Source organism: Chrysemys picta, chromosome 9 (genome assembly GCF_011386835.1).
Source record: "Chrysemys picta bellii isolate R12L10 chromosome 9, ASM1138683v2, whole genome shotgun sequence".
NCBI lineage: Eukaryota > Metazoa > Chordata > Testudines > Emydidae > Chrysemys > Chrysemys picta.
Genome location: NC_088799.1, coordinates 94124423 through 94145214, shown reverse-complemented (window position 1 = coordinate 94145214; position 20792 = coordinate 94124423). Strand labels below are relative to the sequence as shown.

The 20792-nt window shown below is 39.2% G+C and overlaps 1 protein-coding gene across 2 annotated transcripts in view; it reads left to right on the top strand.

Annotated features, from left to right (window-relative positions):
- The first annotated feature begins 631 nt into the window (after positions 1-631).
- MTM1 (myotubularin 1) overlaps positions 632-20792 on the top strand; it is a 55570-nt gene continuing 35409 nt past the window's right edge. Inside the window, exons 1-6 of one of the 2 annotated variants that reach the window (XM_008169051.4) lie at positions 632-851; positions 13567-13638; positions 14764-14836; positions 16710-16804; positions 18084-18194; positions 19117-19218. In XM_008169051.4, the coding sequence (XP_008167273.1) occupies positions 13576-13638; positions 14764-14836; positions 16710-16804; positions 18084-18194; positions 19117-19218 (444 nt within the window). In that variant the 5' untranslated portion in view covers positions 632-851; positions 13567-13575. Of the gene's footprint in view, positions 852-10363; positions 10389-13566; positions 13639-14763; positions 14837-16709; positions 16805-18083; positions 18195-19116; positions 19219-20792 lie in introns of those variants that run through there. The other variant, XM_065557318.1, reaches the window with a different exon arrangement.

The window sequence follows — 20792 nt, the reverse complement described above, 5'->3', positions numbered from 1 at the left end:
CCAGACAGGGCTTCACCCACCTCTATTTAGGGCTAGATAGGCAGCAACAGGCCCCCCAGAACTTTTCCCTGTTGTCATGGGAGGTTACCGAATGGAACAGATCGAGGGCAGCAGCCCTAGTGGAGTCTGTGTGTGGTGCCCCCGTGCAGGGGCCTGGCTGCTAGCAGTCCATGCACTGTTCTCCCAGGGTTGGGCCTTAGCCTCCTAAGGGCTCTGGTGCGGCAGTTTGTTCCATGGATTGAGAGGGGGGGCTGTTGTCCTGCAGGGGTTCATGGTTCTCCTTTCCCACTCAGCCACCGCCCGGCCACTTCCTCGTCCTGGCTCTTTTTAGAGTCAGTCGGTGTGATATGGACCAGAGACAGGCGCTTTCAGCCCAAGCAAACTACAGCTCCCGGCAGGCCCCGCGGCCCGTCCCTGCTCAAGCAAACTACAGCTCCCGGCAGACCCCGCGGCCCGTCCCTGCCCAAGCAAACTACAGCTCCCGGCAGGCCCCGCGGCCCGTCCCTGCCCAAGCAAACTACAGCTCCCGGCAGGCCCCGCGGCCCGTCCCTGCCCAAGCAAACTACAGCTCCCGGCAGGCCCCGCGGCCCGTCCCTGCCCAAGCCCGCCCCTGCCCCGCAAACTACAGCTCCCGGCAGGCTCCGCGGCCCGCCCGTGCCCAAGCAAACTACAGCTCCCGGCAGGCCCCGCGGCCCAGCTCGGCCGAGCCCCTTCAGCCAAACCCTTAGACTGGGGGCTCCGCTCCGGCCCCGTCACGTGACAGGCCGAAGTTGGCCCGTGCCGTGAGGGGAGCGCTCGGCGCGGAAGCGGGACTCGGACCCACGGCAGGGGGATACGGCGACTAGAGCGCGGTGAGTGTCCCGGCCTCCCACCGGGCAACAGGCGGCTCCTGCTGACCCCGGGGCTGCGGAACAGGAGCCTGGCCTGGGTCCCCCTCCGCGCGGAGTACTCCTCCCCTCGCCCCCACAGCAACCCCCACCCTAGAGCCCCGCGACATACCCCTCCCCCACCCCAACCCGCGCCCCCCCATACTCCTCCCTGGCGCGCCACAGGCCCCCACCCCCCACCGCCATACCCCTCGCGCCCCCCATACTCCTCCCTCACACTAACCCCCGCCATAGCCCTCCCCCACCGCACCCCACAGTCCCTTCCCCCACCGCACCCTCACGGACACCCCTCCCACCCTGCCTCCTAGGTCACTCTCACCTGCCATGCCCTCCCCCAGCCCCCTTGCTCCATATGTCCCTCCCCTAAGGTAGCCCCCACACCGCAGGGTCTTTACCCTCTGGGTCGCTGCCATCCCGTCACGCCCCTCCACTCATGGCACCCTCTTTCCCTTCCCCTTCCCAGGCTGCCCCCATCCTACATAACACCCCTTCCTCTAGTCATCACTATGCCTGCCACCCCTGTCTTTCCAGCGCCCCTCCCTCCAGATCAGCCCCATCCCACGGAACATCACTTCACTTCCCTAGAGCTTGGGGTGATGATTAACTCTCAGGCCATTTCCTCTCCCTTCTCTCAAGTCACATCTCACCTTGTCTCCCAAGACACTTTCTGGGCTCCTACCTTCCTGCCATCTTAAACCCCTTTTAAAGCTGGAAGTTGTGTTGGAGAAGGATATCAGGCCATGAAGAGATTTCCCTTCCCGCACTGTTTGTGTTGCTCTCCGTTTGGGTGTTGTGTAAATTACCTTTGGCTTCAAAGGGAGATGCTGCTTCATGGGGCTCTCTAGGAGTCTGTTTCTGTTACTGTTACTATTCATTCCCTCTGGATTCTTCTTCTGTTTCTAGCTGCTCTGATGGCCTGACCGTTGGTAACTTAAAATGAGGTGTTAAATGTTTCATTGAAATACATGACACATTAACATTCTTCAGGGGAGGGGAGGTGCTTATGTAGATTATTTCTTCCCCCTCCAAAAAAGTTTCCCTTCCCAATGACATTAAAATGGGGGGCAGGTCTTTTAATTTCAGATCAAATATTTTTATTTGATTCCGAAGGAGACTAGTTCTTGCTAGCAGTTTGCTAATTTGCTGTTAGTCGTTCTTGTTTTCAGTCTTTTCTATGTGATGTAGGAAACAAGGTAGTGATGTTTACAGTTTGTTCATTTGGCTGAGTTAGTGCTAGAATAAAATCAGAAAAATAAACCAGTTTTTACATCTGCATCATTGTTTTTCGAATGACCATACTGCAAGACCTTGTAAGATTTTTTTTGTTAATTTGAATGGGTCTGGGAGTAGGGCTTCCTTTAAGGAGAAAGAGGGAAGCTCACACTTGTTCTTGGTAGTTGGTGTTCTCAAAAAATACTTCTAGAGATGCTGGAAGACATTCATGACTAGAATAAATGTTAGGTCTAAATTAGTTGTGTGTTGCTTAATATTAAACGACTGAATGGATTTTGTCTTTATTTGTATCTGGTCTGAAGATTGCTGTCCTTTTGCTGGTGCAGTTAATAAACAAGGTTATATTATGTTAAAAAACAGACTGGCAGAAAATGTCTATATAGGTTCTTATGGTTTGGCTCTACTGTAACTGTGGTATAATTGTCTACTGTCCAGAACCCTTTACTTACCATAGGGAAATAGTGTTTTTTCCATGGTAATGGTCATACTTGTTTGTCATTAGCCAGGTCTAAAGGACAAAATTTTCCTGGCAGAAGACTGTATCAGTGACAAAAACAAAGCATACTTATTACACACTGCTACAATATTTGGTTTTAATCCATGGTTTGGTGGTAAAAACAAACTAGATTTCCAGTTAAAGATATCAAAGCTGATAGGTGCAGAAAGCTGTAATGTGATTAGTGTTGTCAATATATGTCCTGCGAGTGACAAAAGTAGAGAGTTCAGATAAAAAGAACAGACCTGTGTGAAATGTTGAATTTTTATTTTCCATACTATGTATCATACTTTGTTTGCTCAGAAGGAAACTGGTAATAGAAACATTTCCTGAAGAGAGAGTTAGGTTCTGCATCATCTAGTTTGATCAAACTAATTCTATAATAATTTTGTTTGGTCTAGTAGAGTACATTTCTGGTGTGTCATAGCTGTATAATATATTATGGCATTCCCTTAAACTCTTTGACAAAATGAATCTTGCACACTGTAACAGTCTTTTTAAAATGTTGTGCGTGAGAGGGCATAAGTTGCTTATTGTTTTGGAATTGTATAAATTACAATTTCTTTTTCAGCCCCAGTTGTTGCCCACTTCCTCTGCATAGATACTGTCTTTTCAACATAAATATATAGCTGTGTGTGTTAAAATAATCCATCAAAACAAAACACTACTGCACACATGTCTCCCCTGGGGAGAGGATCAGAGAGCAAACACGTGACAGATGTTAGTCACATTGCTTAATATGCTACTGGAAACTGCACAGACAGTACAGTGAAGAGTGCTGTATAAGAACCTATATAGAAGAGAATAGAAAAGAAAATAAATGCTAGAGGCCAGTTTGGAACTGTCATTCTTAGGGTTCCTGAGGGGAAAGCCCTTTACCTCCCCAGCTGAAATTTTGCCTTCAGTTAGTTTACTTGGGTGGAGTTAGTTCAGTTTTTCCTTTTACATCAGCAGTGAGGAGCACTGAGAGTTCCTTATTTTTTTGCTTCCTAGTTTGGCATTTTAAAATTAATACCTGCTAGAACATTGCTGGCAACTGTGGGATGCCTCTCCCCACCTGTTGGATTCCTGCCAGAGGCCCAGTTATAACACAAAAGCCAAATAAACACCATTTGTAGTGGAACTACTACTTAGTTTACAGTAATCATTCAGCCTTGCACTGAAGTGGATCTGTTCATGCTTTTGCAACTAAAATGACTTGACAGAGTCTAAGGGGGAGCAGCAGGTGAAGTTAGGGTCTCCCTGAAAGTGATGGCACCACCCAGTAAGATTGATGTTTTAGCCAGGTTATCTAAATGATCAGTTGCCCACTTAGAGGGTAGGCATTCTGGAGAGGTATAACATTGCTAAGAGAGTGTTTAAAAACATAATTCCCCTGAAGAAATGGTTCTTCCAGTTGACCACACATTTGATGGAAAGCAAGATTCACAGCCTCCTCACCCATGCCTCTCTGCATCCTTTAGCTAGTTTTTATAGGCACTGGGGATAAATCCAACACAGCACTAAAAAATAGACTAAAGGGAACGAAAAGTACAGGTGAAAGAGAATGGCACACTAATATAGCCATTGTTTTAGAACGTTATCAATGGGGAATTGGGAAAAACCTGGACACAAGATGTCATTTCAACCATCATAATTAAGTTTTTATAAGGTATAGCAATGTAAAGGAGAAATAACTTCCATTTCATATGTGGAATCATCAGTTAAATTTTTAGCAATAGAGCTATTGTGGCCTGAGGGGATATCTTTCAAAAAGAACAAGCAGAAAGAGAGATTGAAGACTTTCTTAAAAGAAACTTTGAAGCAGCATCTGTTGCTCCTCAAACATTTTCATCAGCTACATCAGTTTTTTGCAACATGAGTGGCGGGATGGGAGGTACAGACTACTTCAGTGGGATGCAAAGTAGAAAAAAGGGTGTGTCTGGCTTGGAAAGCTGCAGATCATTTCTAACTACATGTGCACACATTGCAAATGTGCTACTCAGTCTGTGTTTCCTTTTTTTTCTTTTCTCCTGTTGTGCGTCTTTCTGTAGCAGACGCTCACTGTACATGGCTTCAAACTGAGCAACCTGCCACACCTGAACCTTGTTTGCCGTGCTCACATGGCACCCACATCAGATTTGGTGGGCAACAGTGGATGTTCCCCCACCCCAGCAGTGTATGGCTTTGAATTGAGTGGGGTAATGAGTAGGGGAATCAGAGCTACCAGAGAGTAAATGAAGGTAGGAGGTAAGTAAGGGACAAGTCAGAAAAATGCAAGAGCCGCAAAGGAAAGAACATGAGGATGACAAGGGGGGGAGGGAAAGACAGAAAAAAGAGATGGCTCTCTCACGATGTGGCACTGGGGACGTATGCCAATTCCTCCCCCAGGGTGGAGGACAGGCACTAACAAAAAAAAAAAAAAAAATATTGGGAACCACTGAAGTGCATGCTGCTCTTTCTTGGTGATATGAAGACAGAGGATATAGCAAGACAGTAAATAAAAGTCAGTCTGCAAAAAGCTTACTTCAGCTACATCTGTCATGGCACACACTTCTATTGAATCTGTGTTGTGAGATATGGCTTCTAATGCTATTGGTAAAAGACATTGTTGGCTCCTCCATGGCAACCTCTCCAAGCAATTTTTTCAACATAATTTGAAGGAGGGGAACATTTAGAGAAAGTACTGTTGGAGGCCAATGACAGGAATATGTAGTCTGCACTTAAGTGACCTTACAAGAGGTCTAATTAACTCTTCAAATGCAGTCCTTTTGAAATTTGGGTAGAAGTTAGAGTTCAGACTACAAAGGAAAACGCTGAAACAGAAAGTGAGGAGGAAAGTCTAGGAGTGGGTAAAAATCCTCTCCAAATAAGAGTTGGATTTCCTAGAACATTTTTTCATTCAATACCTGCTCTAGAACAGCAGGGTGTTTTTTTATTTAATGTTAATTTTTATTTTTTTAAAGCCATAGGTACAATAACATCTTGTCTCCTGGCTCTGAGAGGCATTAGGAGAGTATCTTGTCAAATTTCCCAGTGAGTATTTTCACACTTTCCCCTTGCTGCCTCTTATGCAAGGGAGGATTCCTTGTAAAAATCTACAAGGCCACCACATTCTCTTCTTTTAAATCTCTTTAAGACCTAACAGTGCCATGATGTCTAGAATACGCTTGACATTCATTAGGCAGCTGGAGTGCTATGATTGCTGCTTATTATATTAATCATAACTATCTCACTGTTATCTTGTGCACTGTATTGTATCCTCCCTGTTCTCATTTCATACAATTCTGTTGTGAGCTTTTTGTGGCAGGGGTCGTTGTCTTTTTATGTATATGTTTGGTGCGTATGAGGAAACTATTGGGAGTGGTTCCAACTCCTTAATAGTGTACCTCTCATGATCCAACTTCTCATTCGTAGTCTCACAGAGAATTGGTGATGTCAGAGGCATTACTACATAGACGTAAAAGGATAGGCCAGCCTGGAAAAGAATATTTAATTACAAACTTAAAATGTGCTCTCTGACAGCTTTTTTTTTTTTTCTCCAGGAGGGGAGTAAAGAATAAGCAGCATCTGAGGAGGGGCTCCTTTGAGGGGAGGGATGAGGGAAGAGAGAGCAGAAGGTTGGAGCCATGTTGTTTTTACAGGAGTGGGAAGGGCGGGGGAGCAAGCAAGTTGCATAGCAGTTGGTGCAGGGATGGGGCCCATAGGAGAGAGAACTAGCAAGAGGAGCAGCAGATGTACTGCAAAAAGGACTCTTAAAAAAAGAAAAAGGGAAAAAAAAAGGGGAAGCCATCAGTTTCCTCTCCAGGCCCAGCTGGGAAGCTGAAGAAGCATCTGAGTAACTTAGAAAGTAAAATTTAGTTTTAGGCACCCAAATCGGGAGCTGCTTTTATGCTTTCAGCGCAGTTTCTTGAGAGAAGACAGGAAGGGGGTAGAGAGGGGGGAAATATTGTAGGTTTAAACTACGCTATCTCACCTGATTATGTCCCCTTCACATTTTGAAATAGGACATTTTGACTCTTAGTCTGAAAACGTTTGATTTTGGATCTGAAGATGTGGAGAAAGAGGGGTTTATCTGTATTTCTTTGTGCCACTGGCTGGACTTTTGGCCTATTAAAATGTCCCGGATTGCTTTTAACAGTCACCAGGAGATTGAAGCCGATTTCGGTAGACTCCCAGCCAATCTGCGAGGGTTGGCAATCCTAGACGTAAGAGGGAGAAGCACAAAAATGGTGGTATCTTGGCTAAGTGCAAGAAAAGTGCAAAAAAGGAAAGGTTCGAGATTAGTTGGGACCAGATGTGTATAGACTGTTGTTTTAATCTTTCTCTCGGCTTGGTATGTACCTTTGCGTAAATAGATGATGCGTTTGTTTTGAATAAGTTGTTTTATAGTCACTTCACTCAACCACAGGTCTCAGGCTTCCAGAGACTCATTTCTTACAGATGCCAAATACAATTGGGTCTGTTGTGTTAACACAGTTGGAAACGGGGGGAGCTGCCACTCCACGAGCTGGTCTGTGAGTGGTAGAATTGAGGGCCTCCATATGGAGAGAGGTGAAGGTAACAAAATTTGTCCCTTGAGTGCACTAGAGGGGGGCTGTAATGTGAGTCTAAGGCACTCATAACAGTGGCAGTACTGTTGGAATGGGGCTGTTCTAACCTGGTGATCCAGTCTAAAGCGTGGGTAGAGGTCTGACACTTAGGGCTTGTCTACACTTACTGGGAGATCGACACGTAGCGATCCATGCATCGGTGGTCGTTTTAGCGGATCTAGTGAAGACCTGCTAAATCGACTGCGGATCGCTCTCCCGTCAACTCCTGTACTCCACCGGATCGAGAAGAGTGACGGGAGAGCGTCTCCCATCGACATCGCGTAGTGTGGACCCCGCGGTAAGTAGATCTAAGTTACATTGACGTGAGTTACGCTGTTCACGTAACTCAAATTGTGTAGCTTAGACCAACTTTTCCCTATAGTGTAGATAGGGTGCCCACAGAGAGACTGGGTAGAGGTCACAGTTCTAACTTCCCACTGAACTGTGACAGAAGGGAATCTTAGATTTATTATTAAGCCAATTTCCAAAAGTGCATATTTCCTCTCTTGTTTAAAACCTATTGTTGAAGCACTGTGCTTTCAGGTTTCCTCATTTTGCTTATGATTTTAGGAATTTTTCTTTTCTTTTTCATCTGGCATTTTCTTGCTAACTAACAAGTAAGGGCTGGTGGCCTGCAGCAGTGTGTGTGTATACCAGTGATACTTAAATTGCCTTCATTGTTTCTATAGTTCTTGATGGCTGTTTGTTGTATCATTGGCATTTAAATTTGAAAATCTTAAAATTTTCTTGAAGTTGAATATCACAACTTCAAGTGTATTGCTTTTAACATCATTCTTTACTTCTCTCAGTGTTTAATTTGCAGGTACAATCTGCGTTGACAGTTCAACCTCTTTTATGAGAACCATTATTTTCTTTTTAAATATGCATAAACAGAATGGCTTAAACCTTCTATTGGCACTTTTAAAATATTTTGATACTTCATCCTATACTATATTACAAGGATGTTGGAACTCTTCTACATGTTTTCATACTCTGCTTATTTTTCTGCAGCTTCCTTTAAACTTTTTGTGACATTTGAAATTAATCTACCTCATTGCTCTCTTGATCTGGTATGGTTGACTGACTATATCCCCTCTGTGTTGAGGGAAACTTGTGGATTTCATTGATCATTTTAAGATCATGGATAAGATTGTTTCTGCGTGTCCTGATTTATTTATTCAGTTTTGTATTCTGCTTTCTAGTCCTGACTTCAGATTTTTCGCTTTTATCTTTTGTTAATAAGCACCCACTCTCTTAGCTTAATTTTAACTGAATTCTTTCACGTGAGAGCGATCTCCCTAGATTTCTGCTCTTCCCTACATGTTTATATCTGTATGTCTTTTGCACAGTTGTGGAGGCTAGTACTGTATACAAAAAATCCAACTCTGCCAAGAGACACTGACTTTGTTTTTTATCCTTTATATTTTATTATTGGAGACAGGACAGCATCTTTTTCTCATTGCATCTGCAAGTTGTTATATAGGTTGTACAGACTTTTGTGTGTTATAGTAACTCTAAAATCTTCTTATGTGCAACTGTTTTTCCACTTATATTTTTCTTTTTATATTCTTTGCTTCCATTTGCCATAAATGGCAAATACAGAGCAGTTCTGCTTGATAATGGTCCAAAGCAGTTCAATATAACAATATAAAGTGAGCATTGTACACTTTGTATTCTGTGTTGTAATTGAAATAATATATTTGAAAATGTAGAAGAACTTCCAAAAATATTTAATAAATTTCAATTTATATTCTATTTTTAACAGTGTGATTAAAACGATTAATCATGATTAATTTTTTTAATCACGATTACATTTTTTTTAGATAATCGCATGAGTTAACTGCAATTAATCAACAGCCTTAGTAATTTCACATCCTTGTAAAAATCTTTCCAGGTGAACATAATCACTGCTGAAAAAAATCTACAAAAATCCAAAAATAACAATTTCATGTTAGTATTCAAAAAGAAAATCTCTCTCGCCACACCAAATTATTGTTTCATCTTCTAACTGTCATATTGGTGTATTCCTACTTTTTCTTCATCCCAAAGACTAGAGAGATATATTAAGTATATATTTTACTAAATAAGATTTAGGGAGGGTGACAAAACGAGAGGATTGAAGGGAAGTTGAGGTTTTTTCCCTCTTGTGGACCTCCGGCAATTTGCGGGAGGAAAGAAACCCTGCAAGGAGCCTCAATGGTCACTCCCAATTCATGATCTTTGAATGGGCTTGAGAAGCCACTCTCAAGGCTTAGGACCAGATTTTTAGAGGTATTTAAGTCCTAAAGATGCAGTTAGGTACCTCTAGGCACGTTTGAAAATCCTATGATACCAAACTCCTATTGAAATCACTGGGGGTTTCAGAGAACTATGTGGTTTTGAAAATTCCACTGGGTGCCTAGCCTGCATCTTTAGGTGCCTGAATACCTGGTAAAAATCGGGCCTTTGGTGCCTACTCTTTCAAGCTCTGAGGAAGCTTGGTGAGGCCCCAACCTTATGAACCTTAGGCAGAGCTAGTATAGGTATCGTTTTTTGTTTTTTAATGAAAGCTTAGGCCCGAATCATTTTTTGAGGTCATCTGAACCATCATTCTCTGGCAATGTTACTATATCATGTTTTAATAACACTTGTAATAAGACTTTAAACAACTATATCTTAAATCTGGTTGCTAGATCTCAAGTAGGTTAAGTAAAAGTACACTTTGTATCTTCTTTTTTCCCTCCCTGCACAGTGTCTGGGGGGAGAATGTTCCAACTATTTAACACACTCTGTATTTAGGATGTCCTAATACAGCAGTTCTTTGTATGATTCATTTAAAATGTTTTGCAGAAAAATTCTGTGTCTGCCCAAGATCTAACCTAGCAACTTTGAGGTTTATATTTTTACATTGTGAGGGATTTGGGGGGGGATCAAAACTGGTTCACTTGCAAATTTCTTACTGTGGAGTGACTGCTGTTGCTGCATAATAATTAGAAAGTTGAAACTATTTTAAGCCTATGATGGACTATGCCTTTGGACTCTGCAGCAATATCACTTTGGCAGTTTGCCAGAAACAACTCTTCTAATCTGTTCCACAGAAGAAAAGAAATCAGTGTTTTAAAGGGAAATGTTTAATGTGAAATTTAAAAACCTTTTCTGAAAATCAGTTAGTTATTCTAGTCTGAAGAAAAAAACAGTATCGGGTACTTCTTGAATTGGCAGGTACTGTAAATGAGAACTTGATCTGTTCAAGTAGATCTTAATTTAGAATTTAGTTCATTGTCTTATTTCTTCGTAAAGTCTTATGCAGAGTTTAATTTACTTGACTATAGTTTACATATAAAGTAAGGGAAATGAAGAACTTCTCTTAGTTTGGTGGTAAGAGCTTATCTGATATTAATAGCTTTGAAGAAATTCAGTTTTTTGGCATTTCTGGCAATTGGAAATGAAACTGAATTCTTTGACTATTGTTCTGTGACTATATATGAACATGTTTCACTTCTTTGTAACTTTTGGAATAGATAGAAGTCAGCAAATGATTTTGTTCCTATCATTACTGAGATCATCACTGAAATATCTAGAAAAACAAGGCTTATGAAGTATTGACAAATAGATTTCCTAAAAGTATTTGTGGCGTATGTTCTACTTTGTGTAGCAAACATACTTTTTTGCTCCTTCGCAAGTTGTACTAGAAAACTTGAGTTTTTCAGTGGTCTGATGGGATGAAAGCAGTTTGGGTTTTTTTGTACTGCTGTGTATCAAGGTTTTATAACCATAAATTAGCAAGTATCGAGTAGATTTTTTCTCCATTCAGTGAACCTCTGCATAAATACAAAGAAAGTAATGGGACTAAAATTATAAGGCCTGTCCTGTGAATTTGATGACTGGGTTTTAGCTGTGCAATTCAACTTGTACAGCTACATACAGCCCCAATCAACTCTGTGTGCCTGTAATATAGGAGGAAGTGTTGTCCAGTAGCCAGACAAGGGAATTGAGGGGTTTAGGATTCCTTCAGTCTGTTGCAGTTCCACTACTAATTTGCTGTGATCTTGGACAAGTCATTTGCCCTTTCTGTGCCTTCGTGCACTCATTTTCTGTGCTAGATGCCTACTTACCTTATATGGGTGATATAAGACTTAACTTACATTTGTATAGTTTCTAATATAAGATGCTAAATAAATGCATAGTATTGTTCTTCGAGAAGAAATAAGGACTCTACGCTCTGAATTACATGATTTTTGTAACTAAACTCTCAGTCTTAATGTTGTATTTAACTTTCCTCACCTTTTAAAAAATAAACTTGTAACTGAATATCTTTTTTAAGGGGGATTTCAGTAAATGCTCAGGTATCTTTGTGAACATCTGTATGGGAAATGGCTTAATGGACAGTCTTTCTTCTTATTTTAATAAAAATAAACTTGAACCAAGAATAAGTACAAAAAATATCAGCTAAAAGCCAGTTTTAGTTTAAAGAAAATAGTTTCAGCCATTTGAGGGTTGAGTATTCAAATATATACAAATGACAGCATTATGATTTAGAAAAGGTTGCAAACTTGTGTTCAATATTTTTTTATACTATGAAAATTTGTCTGAAAACTTGCTAGTTCCAAACCACTTTCTCTCACTCCTAGTTGCCATTTCTATTATTAAATCAATACAGCTGTGGTTTCTGAGGTATTGTCTGCTGAATACGAGGAACAGTTTGTCCTGAAGGTGGCACAAATAGAAATACCACACTTAAATTGAGTGTACTGTTCTAAAACATATCTTCCTATGAAACATGGCAAAGGCATTAGAATTCCCTCAGCACTTGGTATGTTCCAAATTGTAAGTTTTAAAACAAAATAGTTTCTCAGTTTCATGAGTCCAAAGATAAGGTGGTTCTTGAGCTCAACTGGTTAAATGTTTAAATTGAATAAAAATTCCAAAATCACTTCTGGGTCACAACCAAAGCAAGTTTTGGAGAAAGTTGAAACAGAAAGATCTAGGAAGGAAGTGATGCTTTGATATGACAGTATTAAACAAGCTGTTTAACATGCTGAATCACAAGATTCTTTTTTCCTCATGTTTTCATTTGGAATATTAATTGGTTTCTATTTGTTTTCTGAAGGCGTGTTTTTATACTTTCCACTATTTTTTTGCTAAGCCATAAATCATGGCAGCATAAAATAATTTAAATAGACTTGTAAATAAGTTGAATATTAGGAGTCCTATATTTGCCTGCTCTTATTTAAAAGACAAGCCAGTGAAGTTCACAGATAGTTCTGTTTTACCCTTGTGCTCCTCCTGCACTGGAGTGCTTTTCCTGTACAGTCACAGCAATTTAAAAACAAGTAGGGTCACAATTCTAAACTGCTGGTATCACTTCTGCCTGTTTCACACTGCTGCAGCATCATTGGTATCATGCTATTGTGCAGAAGCAGAGGTAGATTAAACCAAGTGACAAAAGGGATCTTTTCAAAAGTCTGTAGGAAAAAAGCCACGGTGTGTTTATCCATGGACACAACATTGTTGATTAAGGCTGTAATAAGAGCAATCTTTTGGTTTTATTACCTAAAAGCCACAACCTTTCAAAAGACTGCTTTCAGTTAATAGTTAATCTTACGGAAACGTGTCACTGGTAGAAGAAAAATACATTACTGGAAAATAGTCTTGCACCTCTGCCCATCTGAGGTTAAAGCAGACAGGTTCCTCCGCTACAAAAATCAGAAAAAATAAACTGAAGCTTGCTTTATAGAGTAAATCCTGAAATGGCGCACTTCTGTCTTTAATCAAAACCAGCTTTTTAAACTTGAATTATAAAAGAAGAAAACAGAAAAAAGCAGCCTCTTCATTTAAATGCATCAAGGCTACTCTGGTCAAGAAAAAGACAGTAAACTCCCCCTGCTGGTGGCTTCACAGACATTTCAATTTTAGGAAGTTGGGATTGTGTTTTCTGACTATAAAAATCCTGTGGAATTCCTTCTGGTTTTTCCCACTCTGGTCTCTGTCTTTCTGAAACACTTCTGAGTAAACTTATAAGCTTAAATTTTAAGGTCTGTGTGATAAATGCCAGTTAATTTAATTTTGTTCCCCGTATTCCTAAATGAAAGTTCATAATATTAAACCTTCAGGTGACAGATTACGAGGGTATATGTTTCTACTGTGTAGCAGAACACAATAGCTAAGTATGCAGAGTTATTTATTCAATTAATCACATTTTAGAAATACCCAAACTATATAATATGGACTCCAGGTATTGGTTTTGTTTGGGGCTGGGGGAAGGAATTAAAAAAAACTAGTATGTTATTATTTTATTATTTTTGGAGGCTTTATAATATTGTGATTAATTGAGTAAAACGTTAGATTGCAAGGCATTTTAGAATAAATCTATATCTTCCAATATCTGCTTTCTCATCAGATCCCCAGTATGGCCTCATCATCATCACCTAAATATAATTCAAACTCCTTGGAGAGCTCGTCAATTAAAAGGGTGAGTGTAGCTTCTTCTGTATTATTGTGGCTATGTATTTTTTTCACTTTTTAAGTCAGGTATCCCAGGGGTCATTAGCTTTCAGGTTCTTGAGCACAAAACTGAATATTTATTGAGTAACTTCTGTTATTCTTAATTGTATAAATTATTTCTGTTTCCCAAGTTCAAATGCAACTTGAAACCACAATAAACTGTAAGATTGAAGCATCAACCTGTGAAAACAAAGAAATTTCTTATCCCAGGTTTTTATAGCACCCGAAAGTCAATCCTGTTTCAATTTGCAAATTGCTATGCACTTTTTCTAGTATTGCTGAATGTTGTAATTTTGTTACTATTCAGCTCTTTTTGACTTCAGAAAAATTCTGTAACACAATTAATAAACAAGTTGTATCTTACCACACGTAATAGCTGACCCACTTTGAGATTAAATAAAGTTATCTAAAGATAAGTACTCTCTACGAAATTCCACGCTTTCGTCACAAGTATTGGGAGGGGAAGTATTTTTATTTTATTTATTTTAGCTTGATTTATTCTGAGGCAAATAGATGCTGCTTCTGCATTACCTGGTGGACTGTGTATCCTTGCACTTAAGTAGCATAATAGAAGTTTGTTTACTTGCTGTTTAAAAATATTTCTCACTACCTTCTGCAGAAATACTTCTGTTGAACTACAGCCTTGTCACTCACTGTTCTCTTAAAATCTTTATTAAAAAATATAAGCGACAAATGTGCAAAGTGTGTCTAATAGTAAGGTGAACATTTTGCTTATAGAACTATTTGAAAAGTGGGACAGATTTTTAAACCCTTGAACTAAGCAACTCTGATGAATAACTCTTATTCTAGACAATTGGAAGCTACAAAACCTTTCGAGACATTGAGATGTAGGTATTTTATTCCAGTTAAATGCAAAAATTATTTTTGAATATTTCCTTAGCAAATAACATTAAGCACAGAGTTGAATTATTATTTTAGGGGGTCCTCTTTGCTTTGCTATGACAGTTCCTGTACTGAAGTTCCTATTCCTTCATGTACGGGATATTTTGTGTTTTAAAACAGTTTATATCTATAAGATTTGAAGAAGTTGCACCAAGTATGAATTTGTTTTTATACCACACTTTCTCTTTAGACCCCAAAAGATGGAACTAAATGGGAACAAAATGAGGAAATACCTCATCTACCAGGAGAAACTAGCGTCACAGGTAAAAAATTATCATTGAACAATCTAACCTAGTGCATATTGAAGGATTAGTAGGCCATATATATGTAGTTTTATCTCTGTACTGTTGTGAATTTGTAGTGGGGTAACTTTTACTGAACTCCCATAAACAAACCTTTTATTTTAAAGAACATTCAAGGTTGTTGAATTGTGACATCCACCCAGTGCAAACCCTTAAATGCAAGGAAATGCCAAGGTAAGGGACACCTCTTAGTTGTAACTTACTGCCCATATAGCATGTTTGCAATGACAAGACTCCCACACTTCCTTTTTATATGCTGCATACAACAATCAATCTCCCTCACACAATAATGTGCAACTTTAACCACCACTTCAGCAACATTAGCATGTGTCAGTGTTGGCTTGTGCCCACCTGCCAGGTGTTGCCCTGTTCTGTTAGGGAAGTATGATAGTGTGGTGAAGGTTTTTGCATTACGGTGGGAGGAAGACTGTATGCAGTGTTTCCTTATGTGTTGGAGACCAAAGGCTGATCCTTGTGAAGGTGTGGAGTCTACCCCCTCAGTGGAAATGTGCTGTGTGGGTGTTCGGGTCCCATTAAAAGGAGTCCTTTAGCTTGACGTTTCTTTGGGTATGTCTACACAGCACCTATATACCCATGGCTGTCATGCTAGCCGACTTGGGCTTGCGGGGCTCGGGCTGTGGGGCTGTATAATTGCCATGTAGACTTCCGGGCTCAGGCTGGAGCCCAGGCTCTGGGACCCTTCCACTTCTCCGGGTCCCTGAGCCCGTGCTGGAGCTCGAGCCTGGAAATCTACATAGCAATTAAATAGCCCCACAGCCCGAGCCCCGCAAGCCCGAGTCGGCTAGCATGGGCCAGCCGTGGGTGTCTAGTTGCTGTGTAGACATACTCTTTGTATCTAATGGTTTGTTTTGGAAAGATATCACACTTATGTAAAACCAGTTAAGGTTTTCATATTTTTTTAATGTGAATTTTCTAGATTTTTAATAGAGCAAGTGAAGGAGGGAATGGGGGCAGAGTAGATCGGGGGAGGAGGAATGGCTCCCCGGATTTTCCCTATGTCCGTGTACTACAGAATGAGTGGGAATTCTTGATGTGAGGGGTGGGTGGGGAGAGTGGGCCAGGGGAATAAGTGGGGAGAAAAATGGATGTACTGCACAATGAAATCTGTTAAACAAGAGCAGTAATAACAGTAATATCACAAAGCTTATGATAGATCTTAAGAGCAGTTATTTGTATATGTAGTAGTATTTCCTTGCATTGTAGATGCTCTCACTAATTGGTAGTAGAGGTACTGATGTATTTAGAGTGCCTCCAGGGCTCCAGTATTTGCAGTATAGGCTGCCCTGTGAACTGTTCTTTGGCTCTGGTAAAGTGAAATTGAGTAGTTCTCTCCAGGATGAACTGTTAATGATGAGCCCCTACACACCTTTACAAATAGAACTGTGTACCTTGACACAAGAGAATTTATTGTAGAGCATCAAAAGATGAAACAATATCAATATTAAGAATGTTTTCACTTTGGAATCTTAAAGGAACGGTCCAATAGCTACAAAAGAGAGATTTTAAATCCCAGTCGCTTCCTCATGTTTGTGTAGTTCTTTCATGCAGCAGTGAGGAAGAGGAAAATACAGATGTAGTTGGAAATCAACAGACTCGGGGTGGGTGTAGAATCTGAAATGTTCAACTTTTTTTCTAAAATGTCTCTATTAATTAACATGTAAAAGTTTTCCCCTCATGCAGATCCTTCTCTTAATAAAATTTGTATTATGAGTACAGTCATCCTTTTTATTGCTTCTTATTAGTGTTGTCCTTAACTCCTAAATTATGCTTTTTTCATAATGTTTTAAAGGTAAATGCTGTTTCTCATTTACAGACAAGGAAGTTATCTACGTATGTCCATTTAATGGTGCTGTTAAAGGAAGACTGTATGTTACAAACTACAGACTATACTTAAGAAGTGTGGAACTAGTGAGTAGCGTGTGTAAACATTTTCACAATGCAAATCTGCATAACTGAAGATTAGTAATGAGATGCAGTTGTTTATTGTTTTGGTCCCTTCTGGCCTTGAAATCTATGAATCTCTGCCCATAGAACAGCACTGGTGGGGGAATAGTAATGGCTGTTCAAGAAATTATGGGTGCAAAACAGAATAAAACTAAATCATGGGCTGCTCTGTTGTGATCAGACTTTTTTAGAACCCTTGAACTGAGATCATTGCGATCTCAGACAGTTTTTATTACTTGGATGCAAAAAGTTGGCAATATTTAGATGCAAAAAAAGTGGGCAATTTTCCTCTTCAGTGCTAAAGTTCATTGCTGTGACCATAGTTTTACATTGCCAATACAAGAGTAATTTATTCCTGCAGCAGAGTTCATGTGAAGAAAAATAGAGCTATCATGAAAAAGATTTGCATTGTTAGCAAAAGGAAGGAGATAGTCAGTTAAGATAGTAGCAGAAACATTAGGTTTTTAATAATCAATATGGTGTTAATTTTACTGCAGAAATCTTTAATTTAAAAAAGTTAGTATATCATTTTTCAGGTTTCATTGTCTTAGCTTAGTTTGTACTCTTACAAATGAATGCAGGCAAGATTGTGGTGTTGCCTTTGAAAGATGAAAACTATTCATTATTTTTCTCAGATATCTGTGCAGTCATTTATCATTTCAAACATTAACAGAAAATTACAAACTAGCTCAACTTATTTTAAAGCTATATTTTTTCTTAATTGTATGAATATTAACATTTTTGAGAACGAATCTATTTGTCAGACAGATCCAAGCCAACAGTCTTACTAGAACTTTAGCACCTCTGGATAACTAGCTATATTCTTCTCAGTTCACTGATTTCTATTCTACCTACAATTAGACAGTCAGAGCTAATGTAGTGTCACTACAAGGTGTCTTCTATACTTTTTCCTCTTTTCCTGCTTCATCAATATCTTGAGTGAAGCAAGACACAAATTGGCAGTTCCTGAAGAAATCAGATAGGTAGGAATATAGAGTGACTTCACAATTTTTCAACATACATTGGGGGGTGGCGGGAGAGGAGAACTTATCACCAAGTCAGTTTTGGGTCTGCATTGTAAAGTTAAAGCAAGAAACAAACTCATTTACAGAATACATGACACCTGCTATGTATATTTTATGACTATAATAGACTACATATCTTGTGATTTTAAATAAGTTTTGTATGAAGCTTAATGGCAGAAATACTGTATTTACTTTTATATTTGATCTTTTCCTTCCAGGATCCAGTTGTGATATTGGATGTTCCTCTGGGTGTAATTGCAAGAATTGAGAAAATGGGGGGAGCTTCAAGTAGAGGAGAAAATTCCTATGGACTAGATATTACTTGTAAAGTAAGACTTGCAACAGTTCATTAAAAAGAGAGAATTCCTGGATGTCAGTTTTTTATTGCATACATCTTTTGCAGAAATTAGAAAACAAAGTATTTTGTTCATCCAACAATCAATGGGATTTTAATCACTTTTATGAAACAAGGCCATAATTCATGCACCTATAGTTCCTAAAGGTCATTAATATATTATTTTATAGACTTCTTAAAAGCCCCACCCATTGTCTTATAGGAAGGGTCAAATAGTTGTATTGGGTTTCATTGCCAGAAAAAGGACTTTAACCCAAAGGTGCAGACATACTTGTAAAACAATACATCCGTTTTCTTAAGTCTCACAAGATTCGTGGCTGTGTATATTGCCACAGAAAATACGGTCATGAGAGGAGTTCCTTTTTGATGATCCAGGAGTCCTTTATATAACTCTTAATGGAATATGTAAGCCACAAACTCTGTTCTCAACAGTAACATGCAAATTTCTTAATTTTAAAGTTAATCAAGAGGAAATGTCTGAGGACAGTGTAGTCTAGACTGCTTGTTGGCAAAATACTCATGTTGTAAACACAGAATAACTCATAATCCACGAACATTCAGTAGCCCATGAGACTTGCTAGTGAATCAAATAATATTGCTTCTGACAGTTTTAAGCCAAAGAGGAGGAGCACCAATATTGCATGATAAGGTAAAACTCTCTATTCCAATCATATGTTGCATGTGAAGTTATTAAATTCTTTATGCCCTAAAATAGAGTACCTTTTTTTTTTTTACACCATAAAATAGGAGAGGTCTTAAAATGAATATTCATATTTGTTTTTGATACATTGAATACATTCTAAATCATGTTCAACATATAATACAGTATTTATAAACAAAGTAAAGATACTGTATTACTTTGCTTCTTTTTTAAAAGGCAATTGTCCTCATTTTAGGATATGAGAAATCTACGGTTTGCACTGAAACAAGAAGGTCACAGCAGAAGAGATATATTTGAAATCCTTACAAAACATGCTTTTCCCCAGTCACATAATTTGGTAAGTTAGCACTATTGTATTGTTTAATCCCTTTTTTAAATGCAGAATTATTTCCTCACCATTCTCAATTAATTACTGTATCTGGTGACGGGCATTGTAGATGCATAGAATTATAGGACTGGAAGGGACCTCGAGAGGTGGTCTAGTCCAGTCCCCTTCATGACTACTTAAAAAAAGAATCACTACCCCATGTCTAATGTATACAGAAGAACTGTATGTCTTGAAATTCATTTATATTAAGATCTTTGCCATTTAAAAACATCCAAATATATCTACTATTATTAAATACATATACTTGTATCTTCCAAATCCCCTGTGACCCATACAGTTATCATTGCCCGTCAGAAAACATAAGTTACATCTTTCTTGGTCATGTTAATATAATACTATTTAAGCTGTTTGATTTCTCCCCCTCCCCCCATCCATCCTCCAAACATTGAATTGTTTGGCAATCTCCAAAGCAATCAAAGTTCCTTGGTATCACTGAAAATATGGTTTCATAGAATAAAACTGAAATGTGGGCAAGTATTCCATAATGTGGACTCCTCTTAGGCATTTTGGAATAAAATATTTGAGTGAATGAAATTTTGTATTATGCAAAAAAACAAAAACAAACCCTATGAGGGACAAGGATTGTATAACTTCTGCTTGGAAAAATAAAATAAATGCCACTGCAGGTTTAAGCTTAGAAAAGTTGCTTTCATATTTCATAAGCAAATATATATATAAAATATGCACGATGTATCAATTGGTATAATTATACCAACTTTTTGCTTAAAATTCAGCTCACCTGCTCTTTCCTCACTGGTTAACAATCTTTAGTGCTCTAATAAAATGTAAAGCACAACCAGCCTTTGAAACTTACAAGTTACATGTAAATGAGTGCACATTTTGCAAGAAAATAAAATTTCTGAGACAAATGGTAATTCTAAATGCTTTACTTGTAAAGCTTTATTGCCGTGGCCTGTATTCTGAATCAGTTGCTTAGTTACCATCCTGCTTAGGCCATGTCTACACTACAAAAAAAACATGGTTAAACATACAACATGGTTTGTCCACAACCATCTTTAAACATGGTTATTTTTGTGGTGTAGATGGGGCCATAAATCAGAGTTGACACTCAGTGTCGTGTGATTAATTCTGCCCCAGAGACTTTCCCCACAGTGCTTAATTACTCAGTGGGTAAGAAGTGGGAATTAATGTGGTAAATTATGCTGTAGTTAGAGAGAATTTTCTAGTTTCAAAAACAAGTGTTCAGAATATTTGCAGCTGCTAGTTGCTGTTTAGAAGTGGCACACCAGTCTGTCATATACTTACATCTAATCTCCTTGTAAAAATATTTCCAACTTTAAAATATTTTACTTATGCTCCTTCCAGGTGCCTTGGTACTATGTATGCTTGATGCTGTCCCAGGTGACACAGCTTGATATTTTAAGAGATTCTAAGGACCCCTTTCAGGCAGGTCCCATAATTGGGTCAGAAAAGCATGGATTCATTTTTATTGGTGTATCCAGGCAACCTTCAAATACAATGCGATCACAGTGACTGTAGCAAACGTTAGCACTGCTTATTTG